Source organism: Sciurus carolinensis, chromosome X, assembly GCF_902686445.1.
Source record: "Sciurus carolinensis chromosome X, mSciCar1.2, whole genome shotgun sequence".
NCBI lineage: Eukaryota > Metazoa > Chordata > Mammalia > Rodentia > Sciuridae > Sciurus > Sciurus carolinensis.
The window spans coordinates 38,447,126-38,474,813 of record NC_062232.1 but is presented as its reverse complement, the minus strand read 5'-3'; the positions used below and the strand labels follow the sequence as shown (position 1 = coordinate 38,474,813).

Below are 27,688 nucleotides of genomic sequence, written 5' to 3'. Positions count from 1 at the left end.
CATGAAATAGAAGAGGAGGGAACTCTCCCAAACTCATTCTATGAAGCCAATATCACCCTGATACCTAGACAGAGACACATCGAGGAAAGAAAATTTTAGACCAATATCCTTAATGAACCTCGACGCAAAAATTCTCAACAAAATTTTAGCAAATCACATACAAAAACATATTAAAAAGATAGTGCACCATGATCAAGTGGGTTTCATCCCAGGGATGAAAGGTTGGTTCAACATCAGGAAGTCAATAAATGTAATTCACCATATCAACAGACTTAAAGTCAAGAATCACATGATTATTTCAATAGATGCAGACAAAGCATTTGAAAAAATACAGCACCCCTTCATGCTCAAAACACTAGAAAAAATAGGGATAGTGGGAACATTCCTTAACATTGTAAATGCCATCTACGCTAAGCACATGGCTAATATCATTCTAAATGGTGAAAAACTGAAAGTATTCCCCCTAAAATCTGGAACAAGGCAGGGATGCCCTCTTTCACCACTCCTATTCAATATCGTCCTTGAAACTCTATCCAGAGCAATTAGACAGACCAAAGAAATTAAAGGGATACGAATAGGAAAATAAGAACTCAAACTATCCCTATTTGCTGATGATAAGATTATATACTTAGAGGAACCAGGAAATTCCACCAGAAAACTTTTAGAACTCATAAGTGAATTCAGTAAAGTAGCGGGATATAAGATCAATGTTAATAAATCGAATGCATTTTTATACATAAGTGATGAATCTTCAGAAAGAGAAGTTAGGAAAACTACCCCAATCACAATAGCTTCGAAAAAAATAAAATACTTGGGAATCAATCTCACAACTACAATGAGAACTACAGAACACTAAAGAAAGAAATTAAAGAACACCTTAGAATGGAAAGATCTCCCATGTTCTTGGATAGGAAGAATTAATATTGTCAAAATGGCCATACTACCAAAAGTGCTACACAGATTCAATGTAATTCCAATTAAAATCCCAATGACGTACCTTACACAAATAGAACAAGCAATCATGAAATTCATCTGGAAGAATAAGAAACCCAGAATAGCTAAAGCAATCCTTCGCAGGAAAAATGAAGCTGGGGGTATCACAATACCAGAACTTCAACTCTACTAGAAAGCAATAGTAACAAAAACGGCATGGTATTGGTACCAAAATAGAAAGGTAGATCAATGGTACAGAATACAGGACACAGACACAAATCCAAATAAATACAATTTTCTCATACTAGACAAAGGTGCCAAAAATATGCAATGGAGAAAAGATAGCCTCTTCAACAAATGATGCTGGGAAAATTGGAAATCCATATGCAACAGAATGAAACTAAACCCATATCTCTCACCATGCACGAAACTAAACTCAAAATGGATTAAGGACCTCGGAATCAGACCAGAGACCTTGCATCTTATAGAAGAAAAAGTAGGTCCAGAGCTTCAACATGTCGGCTTAGGACCAGACTTCCTCAACAGGACTCCCATAGCACAAGAAATAAAGCAAGAATCAACAACTGGGATAGATTCAAACTAAAAAGCTTTCTCTCAGCAAAGGACACTATCAGCAATGCGAAGAAAGAGCCTACAGAGTGGGAAAAAATCTTTGCCAATCATACTTCAGATAGAGCACTAATCTCCAGAATCTATAAAGAACTCAAAAAACTCTACACCAAGATTACAAATAACCCAATCGACAAATGGTCTAAGGAAATGAACAGACACTTCACAGAAGAAGACCTACAAACAATCAACAAACATATGGAAAATGTTCAACATCTCTAGTAATAAGAGAAATGCAAATCAAAACCATCCTAAGATTCCATCTCACCCCAATTAGAATGGCGATTATCAAGAATACAAGCAACAACAGGTGTTGGCGAGGATGTGGGGAAAAAGGTACACTCATACATTGCTGGTGGGGTTGCAAATTAGTGCAGCCACTCTGGAAAGCAGTATGGAGATTCCTTAGAAAACTTGGAATGGACCCACCATTTCACCCAGCTATCCCACTCCTTGGCCTATACCCAAAGGACTTACAATCAGCATACTACAGAGATACAGCCACATCAATGTTCATTGCTGCTCAATTCACCATAGTCAAATTGTGGAACCAACCTAGATGCCCTTCAGTTGATGAATGGATAAAGAAATTGTGGCATATATATATCCAATGGAATATCACTCAGCCATAAAGAATGATAAAATTATGGCATTTGCAGGCAAAGGATGAAATTGGAGAATACCACGCTAAGTGAGATAAGCCAATCTCAAAAAACCAAAGGAAGAATGATCTCGCTGATAAGTGGATGATGACACATAATGGGGCGTGGGAGGGGTTAGTTTTAGGGTTAGGGTTAGGGAGGGGGGCAAGAATGGGGGAAGGAAGGACTGTATAGAGGCAAAAGAGGGGTGGGAGGGGTGGGAGAGGTGGGGGAAGGGAAAAAATAACAGAAGGAATCAACCAACATTACCCTATGTAAATTTATGATTACACAAATGATATGCCTTTACTCCATGTACAAACAGAGAAACAACATGTATCCCATTTGTTTATAATAAAAAAGAGAGAGAAAAATAAAATAAAATAAAATAAGCCACCACTGGTAGAGCAGCATGAAGTGAACTCCATTATAGTTTTTTTCATTAATATTATGAAGGGTAATGTTTTAGAGTTCTTTATTGCACCATTTTTGATGACAACAAACATTTCTAATATTTGTCATTTCTTGTTGTGTTAGTCAGGTTTCCATTGCTGTGAGAAAATGAACTTAAAGTAGGAAAGATTTAATTTGGATCATTTTTAGTCCATAGTCACTTGGGCCCATCACTTTGGGCCTGTGGTGGCACAGTACATCATGGCGAGGGTGTGTGGTGGAGAAGGCCTGCTCCTGTTATGGTGGCAGGGAAGCAGAGAAAGACAGGATAGGGACTGGGGTCCCAATAGCCTCTTTAAGGTTACTCCCCCAGTGACCATGTTTACTTTCACTATGTTCCACCTCCCTAAGATTTCTCTACCTATTAATAGTGCCACAGGCTGATGACCAAGCTTTAACATATAGGCCTTTGGGGGACATTTAAGACCTTAACACTTGGTCTGTTTCCAATATTTGTGTTACTTCTTAGATATGCAACACATTTTCTCATCTCTTTATGCTTTACTATCTGACTGAATAATAGACATAACAAATTTACATTGTTGAATGCACTGGTGAATTTTGTTAATTTTTAAGGAGTATTGGACTTCATTCTCGTAAGGAGTTAAGACACTTATGAATCATTTCCATTCCTTCAAGCCTTAATTTTAACTTTATTAGGCTAGGTTCATGGTTGCCTTCACTCCAGACCTAATGTATCCCCACTACTAAGACATGACCTCTTCTAGGATGTCCACTGATGGCCTTGGATGACTAACAAGAATGCTCCACTTTGGCACATATTCCAGCCCCATGAGACCTCTGGGAACTGTTCAGCTTACCATTCCCCAGTTGCTCCTTTCCTGACTTGAGAAGTTTCACTCTTCACATACTCAGCTAAATATTCAATGACAAACTCAAGGGTCTCCCATGCACCTTTTCTTTGTTCTTTCTTGTCAACAACTCCCTTGTTTGCTGAAACTTCCAGCTGTCTCAGCCTTCCCAAATACCAATTGCTTTTTCCTCAACTCTGGATCACCATGCTCTTCCTGGAAGTGCTACCCCTCCTATCTAATTTTACAAAGTGCCTCCAGGCATAAAACCAGGGCAAGCAGAGGACTCACCTCATTTGTGTTCCTTTTTCAACTTTACAACACTGTGCTGCTTTTGTTTAATATACAGGTTACCTCAAATATTATCTAGTATTTCTAGTTGTTTCCAGCAGGTGGGTACTTTGGACCTTGTTACGCCATCATGACTGGAAATCAAATTTGAGTTATTATAATTCAGAGATTCTTGATTCCATAGCTTGATCTCTTTTACTGGTTTTCAAAAATATTTAACCATTGTCTCAAATATTATTCTGAATTTAATGTCTCTCTTTTCTTCCAGGATCCCAGTTATATATGCCTTACTTTTTATCTGTGTCACAAATGCCTCAGATAGTCTGTATTTGCATTTCCCTCCTCTGAAATAAATCTATTGATCTGTCTTCAAATTCATGAATCCTATTTTCTGTTGTGTCCAATCTGGTATTAAAACCCATAAAGTAAGTTTTTGACTGTTGTAGTTTTTAGTTGTAGCATACTTACTTTACACACTTTTAGATATTCCTTAAAATCCTCTATTTTACCCATTTTTCTTTATTTTTGCCATATGCATGGCATTTAAAGTGCTTTTTAATTCCAGAATCAAAATCATCTAAGTTTGCCTAATTAGTTTTCTATTGCTGCCAAAACTAATCGAAAACCTAGTGACCTAAAACAACATCCATTTAAACTCAATAGTTTGTAGATCAGAAGTGCAGATGGGTATAGCTGAGTTCTGTACCATGATTACACCAAAATCAAGGTGTAGTCTGGGTTGGCCTGGTATCTGAAGGCTATGGGGAAGAATCTGTTTTTAAGTGCATGCAGGTTGTTAGCTGAATTCTGTTCCTTGTGGCTGTAGGACTGTGGTCCTCATTTCCTGGCTGACTCAGCTAGGAGATGCTCTAAGATCCTGAAAGGTCACTTATAGTTTCTTGACACAAGATTTCTCCATTTCAATATGCCAGGTGTTGAATCCCTCCAAACTCCGATTTCCTTTTCCCAACCAGCTAGAGAAAACTCTGCTTTTAAAAGGTTCATTCGTGTGAAAAGATCAGGATTGCTCAGATAATTGCCCTTTGGCCATATAATAAAACATAAGCACAGAAGTAATATCTTATTATATTCACAGGTTGCAGGGGATTATACAAGAAAGAAGGGTCCTTTGAGATCATTCATTCTTAGGATTCCACCTACTGCAACTGTTGTTCATTTTCCCTGCCTTTTCTAATACCTAATATTCGTGCATGTGAGACATTGTGTATTTAAAAAGTATAGAGGTGAGCTGGGATACAGCTCAGTGGCAGGGTGCTTTCCTAGCATGTGTGAAGCCTTGGTTTCCATCCATGGTACTGAAAAAAAAAATTGACGCTGTAGTTGATTTTGTTAGCCTTTTTCCTCTATAAGAGGTAGTTAGGAACTGATCACCATAAATCAGTGAGGGCTGATTTGCAGTACTCAGATAACCCAGCTCTTGTTCATCACGGTTCCTCAGGATTTTCCTTCCTAAACTTTTGCTTGAGAGTTTGTTGGTTGTCTCCTCAGACCTGGAAGACTGCTTGAGATTTAGCTCTCCTCATCCTGGGTTTTGAGCTGAGCTGTTTATACTATTTCACTATGATTGTGGCAGGTCCCTTCTTTTATTTGGACTGTTTCCAAATACAGTGAAACTGCAGGTTTCACTTTGCCTTTCTGACTCAGCTTCCAAGCATCTCATACCATCACAAATTCAGTAAATGTTCTACCGACAAAAACAGTCATGTGCTTAGAGATATTCTAATTTCTAAGTTAGACTTATATAACTTCTGAAATCACTTGTGAATTACTTTCCCCCTGTACAGTTCATCAGCCTGGACCAAACCCTATCCTCAGCACACCAAGAATCAGTAAATGCTCCCAGATAAGATAAAGGACAGCACTTGACAGCTCATCTAGAAAAACTACTGCAGCTGGACATGGTGGCACACACCTGTAATCCCAGTGACTCTGCAGGCTGAGGCAGGAGGATCTCAAGTTCAATTTCAGCCTGGGCAATTTAATGAGACCCTGTCTCAAAATAAAACTAAAAGACTGGGAATGTAGCTCAATGGCATGGCATTCCAGGGTTTAATCCTCAGTACCACCAAAAAAAATTTTTTACATATACATATATATATATATATATATATATATATATATATATGAAAAGTAAAAGCAGTTCGCAGTTCACTTTCTCAAATTTTATTTCATCTAGACCTCATTGCTTCCTTAGTTCTATGATATTTTAAATATGTTATCTACTTATCCCCCCACCCTTGTACCAACTGTTGCAGCATAATTGCTGGCCTGGCAAAACTAACTATAGTATACATGCCCCTTACTTTTTATTTTGGAACTGAGAATTGAACCCAGGGCCTCACATAAGCTAAGCATGTGCTCTATCACCAAATTATATTCCCAGCCCTATAACTTTCTTTTTAAAAAAAAATTTGTACCTTTATTTTTTTTGTTATTTTTATGTGGTACTGAGGATCAAACCCAGTGCCTCATATGTGCTTGACAAACACTCTACCACTGAGCTACAACCCTAACTCTGCCATTATTTCTTTTTAAACATTTAAACCCAAGACAAAAGCGAAGAGATTAAAAAAACAGGATGTCCCCTCCTCTTCTATTGGGTGAGGTCTACTGAGATAGACATTGTAGAAAAGCACAAGAATAATTTTCATGGAGCCATGGAATGTGAAGCATAGAGGCTAATACTTGCTATACTACTTACACCAACTTTTAAGTAGACATACTATGATTTTGTTTCTTCATCGGTAAAATGTCAGGATGTGTGTGTAGTTGGAAATGTGTGTGGTCTGTCATTATCTGCCTTACTGAATAGTGTAGCCATGGGAATCAGAAGAATTGATTAATTCCTGATTCTCATGGCAGTACCATTATACAATGTAGTTTTTATAAAATGAAAAGTCTTTACTTATGTAAACAATCAATATCGAGAGATACACAATATCAAGAGATACCACAGTACATTTTGAAAACTAGTGAAAAAGAGTGGGGCAAAAAAGAAGAAAACAGAAAATGAGTATCCAGTAGCAATCACCAAGAGCAGAATGAGAAGGGCTTTGCCTTTTCATATGGGGATTTGGGTTTGCATTGGTTTGTTCGTATTACCTGTGGGACCATGAATCACTGCAGGGCTTCCTATCTGTAAAATACAGTGGCTTTTAATTTTGGTCACAGGATTTGGAGAGGATAAAGTGTAAAAGAAAATATGAAGATGTTATAATTCTCATTGGAAAATCACTCTACATGTTAAAATTATGAGATACCCATTCTCAAAGGTGTATGATATATTCTAACAACATTAAAGTCAAACATATGACCACATGGGGAAGTAATAAATATGTGCAGGTATATCAAAATAGGATGATATCTGTAGAACACATAGTAGCAGAGCAGTCATACATTAAAAATAGGTCTGGATAGAAAAGCAGATGGGAAGAAAAAAAACCAGAAAACTAAGCAAAAGACATTTAAAACAATTCTTTTCTTAAAAAGTTTTTATGTGGTGCTAAGGATTGAAGCCAGGGCCTAAAGCACGGTAGGCAAACACTCTATACCACTGAGCCACATGCCCAACCCTAAAACAATTCTTATTGGTAGTTTCTAAAATCTGAGATCATACTCAGAGGAATTTTTAAAACCAGCAATTATAATAGCAAAATGTAACCACTATTAACAGTTGGATGCATTTTTCTTCCTAGCTATTTTTCTGTGTATCTTTCCACATGTGTAATAAACACACAAAAGACATAAATGTATATAATACATAATCTTAAAATTTGCCTATATTCCCACAACCCAGATACACTGAAATCATAATAGTGCGTACCATTCCCAAATGTCATTTTACACCACAGATCATAAAGTACAGTTTTGTAATCTTGAACATTTTCCAAAATTCTTAAAATATGAATGCAATGACAGCAAATTATTCCAATTTAAGAATATATCAATACTCAATCACCTATCATTGGATATTCAACTTGCTAATAATTTTTATTTCAATTAATGCTGCTAGGCTTTGGTGGCACACAGCTCTAATACCAGCTACTCTGAAGGCTGAGGAGGATCACAAGTTTGAGGCCAACCTGGGGAACTTAGTGAGAGCCTGACTCTAAATAATGAAAAGGGATAGGGGGACATATCTCAGTGGTAGAGCACCCCTGGGTTCAATCCTAGTACCATGCAAAAAAAGAAAAAAAAATTGCTCTTATAAGATCTTTCCTATAAATCCTGATCCTCCTATTGCCCGGTCATTACATTACTTAAAATAGAATAATGACTATTTCTAAGAAAGACATCTCAGAAGGGTATAACCTTTCCTCATATGATATTTACACTTTTGTACTGATGATAGATAAAATTAATGTGTAACTGCTCCTTTGTGAGTCCCTTTTGTTTTGGAATCCTGCTGGCTCGTCCCCTCTCAAACTAATCTATTTAAAGATTCTTGCTTTTTTGTTTTTTGGTACTGCGGATTGAACCCAGGAGCACTCTACCACTGAGTCATATCCTCTGCCCTTTTTTTATTTTCAGATAAGGTCTGGCTAAGTTGCTGAAGCTGACCTTGAACTTCTGATCCTCCTGCAGGCATGCACCATATCTGGTTCACTTACAGATTCTCTATTACAAATTAATCTGACAGATAAGCCCACCAAGGACTGCTTTTACAGTCTTCCTAGTCAAAAGGTTTATAACATAATCTTCAGATAATATGTGTATAAGTGAGTGTTTATATAATATAAACCTGAGATCTTTTCTACAAAATGTATAATGATGTATCTGACACATGATTTTCCTCACAGTACGTAGGAAAACTGGGTTCTTCGACTTGTGAAATTGATAACATCTCCTGAACATAAGAGCTCTAATATAAAATGAGATTTTTCTTTCCAAAATTTCACTATATTCCTGGTTTTGGCCCTTCATAAATTCTTTGATGAACAATATATTACAACTCCTGGATGAGAACTTATATTTATTACATGCTTTGAATACTACAACATTGAGTATTCTTAAATCAAATGAAGGCTGAGCACAATATCTGAAGGCTTTCTGATATTCATTAGATTTACATGGTTACTTTCACTGATTTCTTGATGCACAGTGTAACAATGTATAACTCAAGGATAGTTATTCCACCTGAAAATTTATTTGTAGGCTTTATGTTTTAACTCCTGTGCGATTTCTCTGATGTTTAGTGAGATGTCTTCCCACTGAAGTCTTTCCCAGTCTCTGCATTCATAGGGCTTCTTGCCTGTATGAGTTCTATGATATACAATGAGAGTTGATTTTGTCCTGAAAAGTTTTTCACATTCATTACATTCATAATTCTTCTCCCCTGTATGAATCCTCTGATGTTTAATGAGAGTGGACTTCCCACTCACTGTTCTCTCACAGTCACTGCACTTATAATTTCTCTCTCCTATATGAATGCTCTGATGTTTGATGAGTGGTGCCTTCTGGAAAAAGGTTTTCCCACATTGACTTCATTCATAGGGTTTCTCTCCCAAGCGAGTTCTCAGGTGTGCTGTGAGGGCTATCTTCTGGCTGGAGGTTTTTTTGCACATTCATAAGGCTTCTCTCCAGTGTGAATTCTTTGTTGGGCAACAAGGTTGGTTTTCTGGATAAACACTCTTACCACATTCAGTATAATCATAGAATTTCTTCCCAGTTTGAATTCTCTTTTATTAAGGACTTGCTTCTGGTGGAGGACTTTTCCTTGTTGATTGGGTTCAAAAATTTCTCTGTAGGTTGGGCTTTATCAACATTAGAATGGAGACATAATTTCCAATCTACCTTATATCCATTATTTTCTTTCTTACATAGCTTCTGATTTGACTAAGAAAATTAAAATTATGGTTTGAAAAACTTTTCCACGAATAATATTTAGGGAGTCTTTGTCCTATAGAAACAGAGCATTTGTTCAGATAAATGATTTTTCTGCATTCTTGATTACTTTCATCCTTCAGTATTTCCTTGTCTATGAATGCAGCTTGCCACAGAGGTCTGTCTTGACTTTCTTTGTAGTTATCTATCTGCTCATCAAATTGCCAGACTTCTAGGGGAAAAATATGATGAATCATTGAATTTGTAAGTCTTTTTACTATAATGTTATGGGATAACATTAAGCCCTACATGCCCTGTGGTGAACTCCTATCAATGTGACTTGAGCTGATGTGGATGGATCCTCCCCATGTTCCACAACTGCTACCTGTCCTGACTGCAAATGCAAAGAAATGCTGGCCCAAATTTAACCAAAAAATGTAATGCATCCAAGCTGAAAACCAAGAAATCTACTATGTGACAAAAATGAAGAGGAAATTTAAAGTGAGAGGGTGAATAAAAACCGAATCTGTGTGGCTTTGCAGTTGAGAGATTAAGGCTCTAATCATGAGTGTGAATTCCAGGCCACAGGGCATAAATGCGCAGAGAACTAGAATTGAGCTCCCGGTTTAATCATGAAGGAATCATGAAGGTCATCTCTGTGTATGAAATAGAAATTAGAATGATGTCACTCACTAGTTAATGAAAATGGTAAGAAGAATCAGGAGTTACTATAAGAAATCAGAACCCTAGTTCTCTACCACATGTGGGAGTGCATCCCAAATGGACATCTGAAGTATAACAAGACCCCCAACGTTGAAAAATTCACCTAAAATTGGTTCTACATTACTGAAACTAGTGGGTTCCCTTTCTAAACAGTTCTGCAATGATGTTTCCATAGCTTTCATGGAAAAGAACTCTCATTGAAAAGGAGTTCACAGTAAAAAATCATAAACTTCAAAAGGAAATGAATCACAATGAGTTGAAAACATGTCCACAGAAGTCTGCACATGGATTTTTATTGCAGCTCTATTCATAATGACCCCAAATTGGAAGCAACTAAGATAGCCTTCAGTAGGTGAATGGATAAACAAACTGGTACATCCATACAATGGAATATTATTCAGTAATAAAAAGAAATGAGCGATCAAGCCATGAACAGACACAGAGGAAACTTAAATATGTATGCTATTTGAAAGAAACCAGTCTGAAAAGGCTACATATTGTGTGATTCCAAATACATGACATTCTGGGAAAGGAAAAACTACAGAGATAGTAAAAAGATCAGTGCTTGCCAGGAGGGAGGGGAGAAAGGATGAAAAAGTGAAGCACAGGGAAATTTTAGGGCACTGAGATTATTCTGTATAAAGCATTAATGGTGGATTTTTGTGCATTTGCCAAAATCCATAGAACTGTACAACACAAAGAGTGAACCTTTATGTAACATATGGACTTTAGTTAATGATGTACCAACATTCACACATACATTGTAACAAGTATACTATACTAATGCAAGATGTTACTATTAGAGAAAACGGGGTAGGGGAGTAGTATAAGAAAACTTTCTGTACTAGCTGGTTGGTCTATTTTACTATAAATCTAAAACTGTACTAAAAATAAAGTCTATTAATTTAAAATATGTAAAGGGATGGAGATATAACATGAACACCTAGCTAAAAGAAAGGTGGAGTAACTACATTAATTTCAGACAATGACTTCAGAACAAGAAAGATTTTCTAAGACAAAGAAGGACATTACGAAATGATAAATGGTTAATTCTCCAAGAAGAAATAACAATCCTAAAAGCATATGTACCTAATAACAGCACTTCAAAATACATGAGGCAAAAATGGATACATCTGAAAGAGAAACAGACAAATCCACAATTATTGTTGGAGACTTCAACACTCTTTGTCTCAATAATTGATAGAACAAGTAGACAGAAAACCAACAAGGATATAGATAATGTGAACAGCACTATCAGCCAACTTCACTAATTGACATTCATAAAATACTGCATCCAACAACAGCAGTATACATATTCTTTTCAAGTGCATATGAAACATTCACCAAGATAAGACATATTCTAGGTCTTAAAACAAAGTGTACAAATTTATAAAAAATAATACTATGTGCAATAACAGTATCAATGAGATCAATGAGAGAAAGATACTTGGAAACCCCATATATTTGGAAATTTAAAGGTATACTTACTTCTAAATAAGCCTTAAGGGACATCTAAAATATCTGAATTAAGTAAAAATGAAAATACAACATATAATTTGAGGGACACAGCTAAAGTAGCATTTGGAAAGATATTTACCGCACTGAATGCATATGTTAGAAATAAAGAAAGAGCAGCAGAAGAAAAGAATAAAAAATTAGAATAAAAATCAACAAAGTTGAAACCAGGAATATCCTTCAAAAGGTGAATGGTTAAACAAACTGTGGTGCATCCGTTTGGTGAATTACTACTCAGTGATTAAAAGGAAGAAACTATTGGTACACACAACAGGGTAAATCTCCATAGGAGTATGCTGAGTGAAAAGCTCCAATCCCATATGGTTTCATACTGTATGACTCCATTTATATAATATTCTTGAAATGACCACATTATAGAAATGGAGAACAAATGACTAGTTTATGAAAGAGTTGGGAATGGAAAGGAATAGGTACAGCTATAAAATAGCAATATAGAGATCCTTGTGCTGATGTAAATATGTTCTGTATCTTGACTTTATCAAGGATTTGCTGTGATTTGTATCAGAGTTTTTCAAGCTGTCACCATTGGGGGAAACATGGTAAAGGGTACACGAGGTCTCTCTGTAGTATTTCTTACAAGAGCGTGAGAACCTACAATTACATAAAAATAAAAAGTTAAATTTTTTAAAAATAGTCAAATATTCCAAAGAGAAGAACAGTGAAGTAGGACAACAAACAAAAGAAGGGGGAACAAACAGAAAAAAAATAATACAATGATAGGCCTAAATCCAATATCAATAATTATATAAAATGCAACTATCTAAGGGGGAAAAACACAATGTATTGATTGATCCTTAAAAACTATGTTCAACATTCATTCATGATAAAAACTTGGAAAAAAACAGAATTCAAAGGAAATATTCTCAAATTTTATCAGGCATGAAAAACCCTATAAGTAAACTTATACCTATGGTGAGAAAGTGAATTTTTGTCCTGAGATCAGGGTCAAGGCAAGTGTGTTGCCCTCCCTACTCCTTGTCAATATTATAGTGAGGATCCTAGCCAGTACAATAAAGCAAGAAAAAAAGTAAAGACATCTAGATTGGAAAGAAAGAAACTGTCCCTATTCATAACATAATCATTTATGCAGAAAATGCCAAGCCATAAATAAAAGAGCTACTAGCACTAATATTATAGCCTAGAAATGTTCCAGGATACAAAAAACACATAGAAAAATCAGTTACATTTCTATAAACTGGCAATGATCAATGGGGAATTGAAATATAAAACAAATATGTATGTGTATACACATAAACACACCATTTATATTACCTTCTAAGGACATAAAACACAGGGGTAAGTTAAATAAAATATTGCAAGATCTGTTCATTCAAAACTGCAAAATATTACTGAGAACAAATTTAAGACATTAAGTAAATGGAGAGATATACCATATTCATGAATTAGAGGACTCTATATTGTTAGCATATCAATGATCCACAGATTCACTGCAATCTCAAACAAAATCCTTTGCAGGCTTTTTTGCAGAAGTTGAAAAGATGATTCTAAAATTTATAAGAAAATGTTAAGGACCTCGAAGAGCTAAAATATTATGAAAAGGAAAAACAAAGTTATAGGACTCTCACTACTTGATTTGAACTCTTAATATAAGGCTACAGTAATTAAGACAGTGTGTGATACTGGTATATAGGTTGACACAAATGTCTTCAAATGATTTTCAAAACGGATGCCAAAGTAAATTAATTAAGAAAGAATGACCTTTTAAAAAATGTTACAGGAATAACTGAAAATGCATATGCAAAGAATAATATAAAAGAATGCTGACCCTTACCTCACACCAGATACAAAAATTAACTTATTAACAGTCATAGACTTAAATATAAGAATTAAAATGATAAATCTCCTGGAAGAAAACATGTGAAAAAAAATCTTTGTTACTGGGTTAGAGATTTGCTAAATAGAACACAAAAAGCATGACCACAGAAGAAAAACTTGATAAACTGGACTCCATCAAAAAAAAAACATTTTTGAAAGATATTATTAAGAACGAAACAAGCCACAGCCTTGGAGTATACACTTGGAAAAACATAGCTGGTAAAGACTTATAGCCAGAATATATATAACTCATACAATTTAATAACGAACCAAAATGGCAAAATATTACAACAGATACTTAACGACAGAAGGTACACAGATGGCAAATAAACACATGAAAACATGCTCAACATAATTATTATAGAAATGCAAATTTAAATCAAAATGAGATCCCCTACATACCTACTAGAAAGTTGTGTTGTTGGTGGGAAAACAAAATGATACAGCCACGTTGGAAATTACTTTGGCAACATCTTACAAAGTTAAACATATGCTTACCATATGACCAAGCAATCCCACTCTAAATCTCATATTTCCCAAGAGATATGAAAACATAGGTCCATACAAATACCTGTACAAGAATGTTCATAAGCTTCATTCATAATAACCAAAAACCGGGAACAAGTCAAATGTGCATTAACTGGTCCATCGATAAACAAACTGGAACACTACTCAGCTATAAAAAGGAACACACTGCTGATGCATGCCACAACATGGATGAACCTAAAAAGCATTAAGGTAAGTGAAAGAAGTCATATTTGACTCATTTATATGACATTCTAGAAAGAAACAAACTAGAAGGAAAAGAGATGAAGTTTGGGGTGGAGAGAAAGGTTTAATTATAAAAGGAAAAAAAGTGTTTGGGGAGGGATGAAAATGTTGAACATCTTGATTGAGGTGGTAGTTACATAATTATATTTGTCAAAATTATAGAACTGTGTACCTAGGAAAGGTGAACTTCACACTGGACATTATACCTCAATAAATCTCACTTGAAAAAAAAAAGCAACACAGTAACATCAGCATAGATATATAATGACCATACAAAGAAAATACATACAGAAAAATCACATTAGAATATCATAACATATACCCAAAGATCACATGCTAATAATGCATAGCCTTTTATTAAAATACCTCATATGTACCAATTATAAAATACTAACAAATATTGAATTCTAGTTATGATATGCCTTCAGGGAATTTAGGGGGTGATGTGTACTAGTTTCTGCAACTTACATTGAAAAGCACTGCAAAAAATACAGGTAAACTGATGGAAGGACAAGGAATTGGTAGACAGGAGATAAATGAAATAGAGAAAAATGTTAATTATTGAATCTAAGTGGAGGTATTATATGTGCATTCACTCTAACTCTTTTACTTGTTTTTTTTTTTTTTTTTTTTTTTTTTTGCGGTGCTGGGGATTGAACCCAGGGCCTTGTGCATGCGAGGCAGGCACTCTACCAACTGAGCTATATCCCCAGCCCTCTTTACTTGTTCTTGATGAAAATTTTCATAATAAAATGTTGCAGGGGAAAAACTGGGTAAAGAATAGCAAAGTAAATCCAGACTAAATAGAAAAGAGAAAATAAAAGTAAAAGGTGAAAAAGCAACAAAACAAAAGAGAAACCACGGAGAAATTAACAAAGCTAAAAATTCTTTTTGTGAAAAGATCAACAAACATTATATAAACTTCAGAGGTTCTGCTATTACATGTGATTTGATGGTTTTTATTACCATAGTAAGGCTACTCTTAAGACCAACAGTTCCTAGGAGATTTTTATTATCTGAAAATGACCCACAGAACTGCCACAGACTTTATCCAGGCATGGAGTAGGGGGGTACTTACAGTGCCCAAACAGATTTAAGTATGGAAAAATGGGGAAAAATTCAAATTGCTTTTTGCATCCACCCCTGGGAGTTATGAGGATTGTCTAGAAATAAGTCCACATGCTCCTGTATTCCCATCACATGTTCTTGGATGATGGCCTTGCTACATCTCCCATTTCCTTGAAATCTCTCTTGGTAGATATTTCAAGCAGTATACACATGGACATCAGAACTCTCTGGAGGGTTACTCAAAATCCTCATAACTAGGTCCACCCCAGGCTTTCTGAAAAAAAATTCTAGAGAGTGAGCCTACTCATGACTATTATGAGAGTTCCACAGTAATTATGTGATATATCTCTGGTTAACAATCACTACATTAAAAAAAACACTTCCAAATGGGTAAAAACAGTGATAACATTTTTTGAGAGCTTCCTTTGTGCCAGACACCCTTTAGATGCTTCACATACATCACTTCACTTTTGATAATCACTAAGTTTTATCATTAGCCCCATTCTATAATGGGTGAAGAGAGGCAGAGCCATTTGTCCGCAGTGACAGCTAGTGAAAGAAATGGCCAGACTTTGAATCCAGGATATGTGGCCTCAAAGTCCATGCTCCAAGCTATTTGTATGTAGATGAATAACAAGTCTCCTTCCTCTGCCCATGCCCAAAACAATGTAATATTTGTTCAGTGTCTTTCACCAATTCAACACTGAGTAAGTCAGAACAAGATGGACACTATTCTATTTAGGGTTTTCTGTGTTCAACAGAGAAATAATCTATAGGGTTTTTTTTTTTTTTTGGTGGTAGTGGGGATTGAACCAAGGGGTTCTTTAACACTGAGACACATCCCAAGAACTTTTTATTTTTTATTTGCAGACAGAATCTCACCAAGTTGCTAAGGCTGGTCTCAAACTTTGAATTTTCCTGCCTCAGCCTCCCAAGTCTCTGCAATTACAGGTACACTTCACCGTGTCTGGCTGGGCATTTTCTTTCCTTTAGATTTTTTTAAAGTTACCATATGGAATGCAAACATGTTATTTAAAATTACAAGTGTAACAAAGGAAATAAGAATTTAACAAACTGTGAAGAACTGGGAGCAGAGAGCAAAAGGGTAAGTGAGCTAAATTCTTACCTTTCATTGAGGGGAGATAACACTGAAAATTCAAGAAGTTCAGAAAGAAAAGGTATTCCCTAGACCTATGGCAGTGCTCACCAGAAGAAGTGAAAACAGAATCCTTTAATTAAGGTTGCCCTTGGGAGATGTAACTGGGAATCAATCTAAGACTACATTTTATCCTATGTTGTTCTGCACTCAGACTGAACATGTGCCTGTCTATATTAGATTTTAATAGAATGCAGTTTTAATATAAGGGCACTGTGCTGGGTATAGAGGTACACACCTGTAATCCTAGTGACTTGGGAAATCGAGGCAGGAAAATTACAAGTTTAAAGCCAGCCTCAGCAATTTAGCAAGGCCATAAGCAACTTAGACACTGTCTCAAAAAAAAAAAATATATATATATATAAAGGTCTGGAGATATAATTCAGTGGTTAAGTGCCCTTGAATTCAGTCCCCAGTACTAAATAGGTAAACAAATAAATAAATAAATAAATAAAAACAGGCATCATAACTCAGGAGGGTGGATTGTCCCTGAATATACTTTTCATCCCCTTCAGGATACCAGCAAAATGAGAACATTCATTCTAATTCCAGGTATCACTGGAAATTAAGAAACTGTGCCATCAGCACACCTGGACTCCTCATGAATCTCTGTCAGGCAGCAGATATGGTGCTACACTGAGCTATAACGAGAACATTACAGCCAGAAGAAAACATACCAAGAAGAAGCAGGAGAGCATTGGGGGCCACACAGGCCAGTCTAGGGTACATTTAAGAGAGTGGGTGTATATATTTGCCCAGTAGGACTAGGCCCTGGGAAAACCACCTGGGGAATCACCTGTAGGTCCACAGGGCCAATATCTGACCAAGGATGATGCTCTGAAATGAATCTCTAAAACGTAGTGCTTCTCAGGTGGTGGGTGTAGCTCAATGGTAGAGTACTTGCCTAGCATGTATAAGGCCCTGGATACTATCATCAACACCACACACACAAAAAAAGAAAAAAATAGAGCAGTGTTCCTCAGCTTTCCTGTGCCTGCAAATTTTCTGAAGAGCTTGCTGAAATATACATTTTGATTTATTAAATCTGGGGTGAGGCCTGAAATTCAGCATAGAGCCCCAGAAATTCCCAGGCTGCTGGTCCATGGGCCACACTATGAAGAATAAGAGCATTGCAGATAAATTTCTTTGGGATGGGCCCATGGAGAGAATTACTACAAATGGAAGAGGAGAGACCAATAGATCTGGAGTTTCTGAATCCCTATAAGCAGCTCAAAGGGAAAATAAACAACCAACTAACCTAGGAAAAAGGCAGCTCCATCCACCTAGGACAGAAACATGGTTCACTGAAATATTCCACCTGGGAGTAATAGCTTCCCAAGTTTATTTATTTTTTGAATAATACAAAAAAAAGAGTTGAGAGGGAAGGAAGTATTATTAAGAGAAGGAAATGGATCAATGGTGGTAGCATCAAGTCAGATTTGTAAGAGTCTGAGAAGAAATAAGAAAACAGAAACAGTGTGAAGGTTTATGGTATCTGGCTTCAAAGCAAAGGCAGATGAGAACACACATAGCCTAACAGAGTTAAAGGTCACAAGGAAAGCTTTGTTGTCCATACCAACTGCAAGTAACCGTGTAGAGTAATTTTCTTGAGGTTAAAAAAAAAAGACTCCAAACTTCAGACTAAAAGGGTCCACAGCATGCCCATCGAGGAGCAAACACTGGCACCTACAACTATTCTGGTAAAAACATAAAAGCCCAAGAATGGGGAAGACAGTGCTAAAAGCTTCCAGAAAAGAGGGGGAGAGAGATGAGAATGGGCTTGGCACTTCTCATTAGCAAGCCAGGAGGCTGGAAGAGAGGTGGGATCTGAGAACCAGAAAGACCACCCTCTCTGTGAATGCCAGGTGAAGAATACAAGAGACTGCAAAAGGCCAACAAGGTAGGGGCCTCATTTGGATATGACAACAGCTCATTAATCAGACCAGAGTCATGTCACAAGTGTGGGGGCTGAGAAGAGCTCCTGAGTGTAGCCCAGGGGTCCAGCTCCCACAGACAACCAGGGTCCTTATCCTGGCCTGACCCACCTGGATTCTGCTCACCTGGACGGCTCTGCATCAGGGTCCTTCTGTCTGCCATCCAGGCCTCTTCTCCTTGTCCCAACCTGAAGATCACATCTGGTTGGGCAACTAGATACCCTGTTCAGGGGAAATGATATAAGACTGTGGTATTAATGGGGGGCGGCATTCCAGACCCAGGTCCGTCCCTGCAGGCTGAAGATGGTGCAGCCTGGGGGTCTACCTCATGCACACAGCAAACTGCCCCTCAGTACAGAACAGTCACCTAGAAGGTGAGAGCACAAATGTCCTGTCCAGTGTCCAAGCGGGACTATGAATTGTAGACACTGAGCCTCCTGCCCAAACTCACTGAGGGTTTCAATGCCATTGAGCTTGCAGTAGCTTGGAGAGGGAGATACTCCTGGGGGCATTCCATGTCACCCTGTGCAGCAGTCCCTCACCCAGAGACACCAGGTGGCTGTAGTTCTCAAGCATGACATCCCTGTAGAGGTTCTTCTGAGCAGGATCCAGTTGTTGCCACTCCTCCAGGGTGAAGTCCACAAACACGTCCCTGAAGGTCAGGGATTCCTGTAACAGCACATTCCTCTTTAACACAAAGGGATCAGCCAGGGGGGCTGGGACAGGACACCTCATGCACACTGAGGGTATACCCTGTACCTGTTCTAAGATCTTTACCTGTACTAAGAATTTTGATCCTCACCATCATCCGAGGAGTGAAAGGTGCACAGAACATAAAGTAACTATCCCAGGTCACAGCTGGGAATTAGAGATTAAAATACATATGGTCTGGCGTTAGTGCCCCATTTTGAAAATACTACAGTATTTTGTCTTTCTCTATACAGTTGTTCTCATGCTGTTCATTAGTTGTAATTTGGCAGAGTATTACAGTAGTCCTCCCTTATCTGTAGGGGATATATTTCAAGACCCCCAATGGATGCCTGAAATCATGGATAGTACTGAATCTCTTTACAAACTGTTTTTTTTCCCAATCCAGACATACTTAGGATAAATTAGGCATGGTGAGAGATTAACAACAATAAAAGAAAACTATTATAACAATAAACTAAGTTATGTGAATGTGTTTTCTCTTTCAGAATATCTCACTGTACCATACTTTTTGTGATGATGTGAGATATGGAGTCTATATGAGATAAAATGAGGAGAATGACATAGGCATTCGAATATGATGTTCCTACATAAGGGTTATATGAACACAAGTACTGTGACACTGTGTCAGTGGATCTGATGAATGAGATGGCTAACAAGAGACTAGCATACACAATGTGGATACACTGAATAAAGGGATGATGGCAGCCTGAGAAGGATGAAACAGGAGAGCACATGATTTTATCACATTATGCAGAATGACATCCAAAGTAAAACTTATAAATTGCTCATTTCTGGAACTTTCCATTTAATATTTTCAGACCAAATCTAACTGCATTTAACTAAAACCACAGAAAGCAAAGCCACAGGCAAAGTGGGACTACTGTATAAAGAGGATTATGTACTTAAAAATATTTTAAACTTTGTAGGGGAACTAGAGTTTTAAAATATCTTATACATTCATTACATATTTACTGAACAGATACCAAACTGTGAGGTCCTGTGAATGTCAAGATTAATAAAATAAATAAATCTCCTAAACTCAAGAAACTTCAATCTAGTAAAAGGAAAAATAGCAACACTTATGAACTCATATATATGAAGGACAAAGTAGCTGGGCATGGTGGCATATGCTTGTAATCTCAGCTACTCCAAGGAGGCTGAGGCAGGAGGACAGCAAGTTTGAAATTAGCCTCAGCAATGTAGCCAGACCCTGACTCAAAATTTAAAAGAAAATTAAAAGGTCTGGGATGTAACTGAGTGGTAAAGTGCCCCTGGGCTCAAGTCATAGTACCAAAAAAAAAAAAAGGAGAGAGAAACGAAAAATGGATTCATGTATCTAGATAGATAGATATACACATGTCTCTGAAAGAATGTATGAAAAACTGAAGGAGGGAAAGACCTGGGGATGGGTGGCAGGGAGAATTACTTTTCTTCTTTTGTTGAACAGAACTTTTGCTTAAAATTTTTATCACGAGTAAAATTACTTTAAAACATGCTCAATCCCACTTATTCACGTTCTACTCAGTATATGGTTTTAGAATTTTGACATCTATAGTCTTAAGTGAAATTGGTCTATAATTTTCTTTTTTGTAGTATCTTCATCACATTTAAGGTTAAATGCACTCGTAAAATTAATTTGATTCCCTTTCATCTTTCATTAGCCTAGGAACCTTGAACCTAGAAATTATCTGGTCTTTTAACATTTTGTGAAAGTAGTAATTAGTAAAGACTTAAGGCAAACTTAAAGTGTGAATACCTTTGACTCAAAAATCCAACGTTCAGGTATATCCTCCATAAACACTTATATTACAGAACAAACAGAAATGTAGCACATTGCTCATGAGGCATGGTTTTTAATATTAAAAGACAATTTAAAACCTAATTATCTATCAATAGACAACTAAGTGATAACATCCATACTACAAAACTGGAACTGAACTGATCTTTATATATTGACAAAGAACATTACCATGAATATAATAAATAATAAGGTGGTAAAAGATGGATTGGAGAGTATGATGGCAGTTATGTAAACACACAGATATGCACACAATAGTTATATATGTGTATATACATATGCACATCTATATACACATACACATACATAATTTTGGTTAATTAAACTGACATAAAAGCATCTATACCAGGATATCACTAACCTGTTAATAGTGTGCATCTCTGAGGAACATTGTGGGACTGGGAGAGGAAATTGATAGTTTTGACTATTATTTTTGTGTATGCACATTAAAACAATAAGGGCAAATTTACCTTTATAATTTTAAAAGTAATGAATAAGAACAAGTGACCTAGAAGTGAAGAAAGGGAAAAAGCAAGATGAGTCTATATAGTTACATACAGATTTAAGGAAATGTATAATTGATAAATAGAAGGAAAGAGGAGGTACAGATGCCAAAGGAATTAGTAGAGAATTTGTCTTTCTTCTTTGTCTTCTCTCTCCCCTGTATCTTTCTGTCTGTCTCCCTCTCTCTGTTCCTGAGGTAGTCAGATTCAGGGGAAAACAGTCAGGCCAGAGAGGATAATTAGGTTTTCTCAAGTTTACTATACATATTCCAAAAAGCTGCTCAAGTTTACTAGAAGAAAAAGTAGGGAGAAATCAAGGACTTACCTGGGACATGGCCATCCTGTTCTGTTCTGGACAAAGGATGGAGGCCTAAAAAGACAGCATTAGGAGGGTCAGTATTAGTGGGGACATCTATAATACCACCATCATCAGCCTAATAATAGCCTTGAACCCTGGGGAGAATGATCTAGAAACATGGCCTAGTAGACACAGACTGTTCCCTTGGGATTATGCTAAGATCATATGGGTTTTGCACAGGGATTTTGTTTTCTTTACTGGACAGACATATGACTTGTGGTTAAAGACACCTCCTCTATCTCTACAATTTTATTCCAAGAAATCTATCACAATTAAATAATAATGAATCTGCACAAATCTGCAAAGATGCTCATTGTAGTTATTTCCACATTTTGGAAGTAACTAAACTTCTGGCAAAGGGCACTATTAAAAATATGACATACAAAAACAGACACATTACATAGGCTTTTAAAATTGCTGTGGAACTTTTTTTTCAGTGCTTAGCATTTTAAAAGCAGATTACAAAAAACAAATGCAATGTGATCTCATTTGTGTTAAGCAATATGTACATAAAGTCCAAAGATCATTTGATCAAATGGCACTGGTTACTATGAATGATAATTTCAATTTTCTTCATTTATTTGAGAAAAATAAAAATTTAAAAATATTAAACATCACTTATTATCACACTCAGGTGAAAAGACCTTTGGCAAAGTGTGAATGAGAAGGATTCCCTGATGTGGCTTAGAGAAAGGAAACTAAACGGGATTGAGAAGACAGGCCAGAGTCCAGCACTCTCAGTTCTATGGGAAGCTGAAAACTACTGTGCTTGCCCTCCTGGCCCTCCACTCTTCACTGGTCCCCTCACCATCTATCCCCGCCCTGTTACTTTCTCCTTTCACATCATTGGCATTTTGATTGCCATGCTCTTTCTTGTTGGGCAGTTTTCAAAAGAAAGTTCCAGCAAGGAGCTCCAGTGCAGAGTAACCATCCTACACTGCAGAAGTCACGGTGGCAGCATCAGGACAACAGGGGTCAGCCCTGTGGAGCTTAACAAGGCACCTTCTCAGGCCATTTCAAAAACATCCAAAAGAGGCAACAAAACTGGATGATACCATGCCTAGAGACTGCTCTGAAATTCCAAACTCTAAAAAAGTAAAATATATTTCTGCACTCTGGTCAGGATGGAGGGAAAATCAGCATGTACTCCAGAGGTGGGTGTGACGTTGATGCTAAGGGACCAACTCAAATCCAGAAGGGTTAATGGCAAGAAAAGGGAGCACAATGCTGTGAATTTAGGTGTGCTAGGGAGAGGAGAAAGGTGTGACCTTTCCCAGCCTCATCCTGCCCTTGCAGCCACTTTAGCAGGGCAGTTGTTCCACCCATGCCTCCAGCCACCTTTGGCATTCATCTCTCTCTCTCTCTCTTTTCTTGTTGGGACCAAACTGCCCACTGGCACATGGACCTTGATGGCACATGGAAGTTGAGCCAGCCTTGCTCTCTCAGCTGAACAGAGGGTCAAAGGCCACTATAGGTCCAGCTCTTCCAGGATTGCTGTTCCGTGAGCCTCCAACTCTGGGCTGAGACTTCTTCTCCAACTCACCTAAGAGGAACACTCTTGTTCCCATGTAGGCAGAACCAAGGAACTCAGAGACAAATGCAAATGTCTGGGGCCATCATTGCAGCACCAGATTTCTGCCTCCCACCCAGAGAGCTCACCTCCTCCTGAGACCTCAGGCTGGGGCTTCTTAGACTGACTGAGGAAGTCAGGGTGCTGATGTGCTGGAGTCTGAAGTTCGTTAGCAATGGTCTCGGTTGTGCACTCAGCCCTGGAAACACAATGACCACAGGAGATTCCATTAGTGACCCCTATGTTACTTTTCATGGTGGCACTGCGCATCTTTCTAGTTTCAAGATTTAACATTCATGATGAGCTCCGGTATCACCATTGAGTTCAATACTGCTGTACTAGGAGTCCAGAATCTGGAACCAAATGATGATCTGCTGTGCCACTTCTATTAGTTTAAGACATAAGTTGAGTACCTTCTATGTGCCTGTTCTATGTGTTGGAGACACATCAGGGAACAAAATCCGATTGCCTTGCTCCTTTGGAGTTTATATTCTAGCAGGGAAGATAGGAAATGATAAACATGATAAAAGACAGGACACATTGGAAAGGGCTAAGTGCTACCCGGAAAAGAAAAGGGCCCTCTAAAGGTTAATACCCACGTGACTTCAGACAGGTGCTGAGCCAAACTGTGCTGCTTTGTCTCTACAATAAAGCTAATCGTAGCACTACCGCACGGGGCTCCCCTGCAGATTAGTGTGAGAACCTCTCTGGGTGCCTGGCCTTTGGTAGGACTCATTAAGTAGCTGCTGAATGACTCGATGCCAGCAGTCCATCCATGACTCGCTGACCTGAGAGGCTTGCCCCCAACACACCCCACTGCCCGTGTCACTCAATCCCCACAGGTGCGTCAACCCACGACCCCAAAACCCCACCATCCCTCCCCTTCAAGCCCGTCATCATCTCCCCTCCCCTTACTTCTCCGCCAAAGCCCGAAACCTCAGTGGCGGATGACAACAGCTTCTGTGAGCTACAGCCGCCCTCCCGGGTGCTCCGAGTACTTCCGCTTCCCGTCACCCCCTGGGAACGCGACTTCGCCGAACGGGGCATGCGCTGTAGCTCGCGGAGGGGGGGGCGTGGCAACACCGCCAATGGCCATCTTGGCGCCTGTCAGGGAACTTGGTTCTGAGTGTTGGCACTGAGGCGAGAGGGAGCGACGAGAGCGTGTGACCATATTCCGTGGCGAGTTGTAGGAAAGGCCTGGAAAGATGAGAGGGGAGCGGACACGGCGTGGACTTCCCAGCCGCCTTGCTCCCTCCCGCGCCGAGGCAGAAACCCCTTTTCCACCTATAGTCCTGCGCTGTTCTATCGCCTAAGCCACACTTTCCGCTTCTATTAGCGCCTGTGAATAGGAAGAAGTCACGCTTCTGGCGCCAATAGCAGCAGGAGGGCGTGGCCATGAACAGAGTCTGCAGGGCTGTGTGGGGGGTCCTGGGTCAGGCTGAGTCCCGGCAGCACTTTGGCTCCGGCGGGAAGTTGCCTGGGAATAGGGCCTTTGAATCTGTGCTGCAGGACCAGGAACCTTTTGAAATGAAGGAAGAAATCCAGATGACTCATTCTCCTGTAACATAAATGGAGGGGCTTCTGTTCCTGGCACCATAGATACCCTGGAACAATCTGGTGTTTACATTTTTTTTTCCCTCTGAGGCGCAGTCCTTGCGCACGCTAGATGAGCGCTCTCCAAAACGAACCACTTCTTCTGCGCCCGGTGTTTACTTTTTTGAAAATGCATTATAAAGTAGTAGAGAACTGTTTTCTCTAGGGGTGCTAGCCAGTGACAACGTGGTTTGAGAAAAGTTTTCTGTTACCTGTCACGTTCTGGGAGTAAGAAGCCAAGTGTGTACTCTGTGCATTCTATACCTGATTGGTCACTGAACCTGCCTCCTTGGGTTAGGAATGAAAGGGCCCTGGTACACCTTGAGATACACCTGTGCTGGAGCTAACACGTGCCAGACACTTTTCACTTTTCATAGATAGATGTGTCAAAGATGATCATGTAATCAACCAGATATTTAATTTCCATTTAAATATGTATCTTCCTCCCCATTCCCTTTCCCCTCGACAATTTCCCTCACATTCTCCAGGTGTTTTGGATGAATTAGAGCCAAGTTCTTCACACTCAGTACAGATATCTCCTGGGAAGTTATCCCATCTAAGCCATGTGTAGAAATCCTAGGAAAAGAACTTGTTTTCACTTGGACATGTGAGCAATGAATTATTTCCCACTCTTATGTCCTGTGCATATGTCAATGATGGTCAGGTTTAGAGATACCAACCTATTTATTTCTAGAGGAGAGGTGTCTAAATAACTGTCTTTTCAGACATCACTTTCACTAGGCAGAAAATACTTGTGTTATTATGACAGTGTCCTGAGGACAGTGGAGAAACCTCAAGCTGCAGAAGCATCTGGTCTGTGGCTCTAGTCAAATTGTCCCCATATCCTGATTCTGCAGGAACAGCTACTTACACAGAAAGAGAAGGGGTTGATGCTTTGGATAGGGCATGGCATTCAGGAATTAAACACATGAATTAAACACTGTTTAGGCTGTTAGGATCTACTAATCTGTTGGAAGAGATGACTTGGATCCAGTGTTTACTGGGCCTCTTTTCTGCCTCAGTCAAATACCACCTGCCCTAGACAGCCTGCTGATGTTCCTTTGAACACCTCTAGAATTCCAAACCCTTGGTAGACACCTGGTAAATAGTACTAGTTTCTGTTATCCTCTCCCTTGCAATATGGAACACACTGGTACTTTTGCTGGACTTTTCCATACTGTGGGTTTCCCTTTTGCCCTCTCCCTGCACAGTTGTGTCTGTGTCTATTCCTGGCACCATTGATGCCCTGGATCACCACTTATATTCAGCTGCATACCTTTTTTATGCAACAGTTTAGCTTAAATAAGAAGGATCAAAGGAGTATGGATAAAGGGTAGTAAAAGGCAGTTAGATAGGAGGAATATGTTCTAGTGTTCTACAGCACAAGATGGCGATGACAGCTTACAACTTATGTATATTTTATAAAGAACTCGTAAAGTTTGTAGGTTCCCAACACAATGATAGATGTTTAAGGAAATGGAAATGCTGTGTACCCTGATATGATTACTTAATGTGTTCATGTACTGAATTATATTATTCCCCATAAATATGTGCATTTCTGTGTCAGTGTAAATTTTTTTAAAAGTTAAGCTTCTTACTGAAACTCATCTATTTTATTCCTGATGCTATCAGTTTTATTGATACTCAGTCTAGAGTTTGTTTTAGTCATCTCAGTGGGGTGGACCTTCTGAAAACTAGGTTAATCCTCCCCTCAGAAAATGACTTGCCAGGTCATTTGTCAGAAAGTTCCAGGCCCAAGCAGTGCCTACTGGGAGGTCCCTCTGGACTTTTTCCACATTGGAGGAACAGAAGTCCTGAGTAATTGCAGTGGGCACAAACTGAGTCATGCTTTCTTGCTGCAGCATAGTGTTCTGCTGAGGGTTTCTGGTACCTGCTTCTTCTTGTGGGCTCTCCTTCCAGTGAGTGGAGTGAGAGGACCATGAGGCAGTGTTCTGGTGATGTCCCACTCTTTGAACTGTGTGAGTTCCTATAGGGAAGGGAAGGCTGCCTCTGGGTGCTTTTCTCCTGGCTGGATAGCATTTCTCTATCTGCAGCTGACTGTGTAGATTTTCATAGACAGGAGAGTGTCCAGAATTGTGTGAAGCTGGAATTGACAGTAGGGTGCAGTGGTTTGAATATGTCCCCTGTATTTCATGTGTTGGAAGCTTAACACATGGGACTTTTCCAAGGTGATGAGATCATGAATGCATTAGTGTCATTACTGCAGGAGTGAGTTCATTATTGCAAGGGTGGGTTTGTTATAAAGGTGAGTTCTCTCCTCTTCTGTTCTTACTTTCATGCTTTCTTACCCCTCTGTCTTCTGTAACGGGATGATGCAGCAAGAAATCCCCACCAGATGCTGGTGCCATGCCTTTGGACTTCCAGCCTCCAGACTAATGAACCAAATAAATTTTTTCTTTATAAATTATCCCAACCTACATATTCGGTGTCAACACAGAATTGTAGCAACACAAAATGAACTGAGATAAAGAGAATGAGGAGTCCTTCTCAGGGAACTGGTTGATGA

At 38.5% G+C, this 27,688-nt stretch overlaps 1 protein-coding gene across 9 annotated transcripts; it reads right to left on the bottom strand.

Annotated features, from left to right (window-relative positions):
• Positions 1-6,749: 6,749 nt before the first annotated feature.
• Positions 6,750-24,804, bottom strand: Krbox4 (KRAB box domain containing 4). 9 transcript variants are annotated; one of them, XM_047536692.1, is made up of 7 exons: positions 24,484-24,804; positions 23,658-23,767; positions 21,966-22,010; positions 19,171-19,297; positions 18,740-18,850; positions 11,417-11,460; positions 9,694-10,260 (listed from the first exon to the last, which is right to left on the bottom strand). In XM_047536692.1, the coding sequence occupies exons 3-6, from the start codon at positions 21,978-21,980 to the stop codon at positions 11,417-11,419; spliced, it is 297 nt and encodes a 98-aa protein (XP_047392648.1). In that variant the 5' UTR covers positions 21,981-22,010; positions 23,658-23,767; positions 24,484-24,804; the 3' UTR covers positions 9,694-10,260. The 9 variants fall into 9 exon arrangements, with proteins under 9 accessions (XP_047392644.1, XP_047392645.1, XP_047392646.1 ...); XM_047536695.1 differs by having other exon boundaries at positions 18,755-18,850; positions 24,484-24,802; XM_047536691.1 differs by having other exon boundaries at positions 9,701-9,836; positions 24,484-24,803.
• Positions 24,805-27,688: the final 2,884 nt, after the last annotated feature.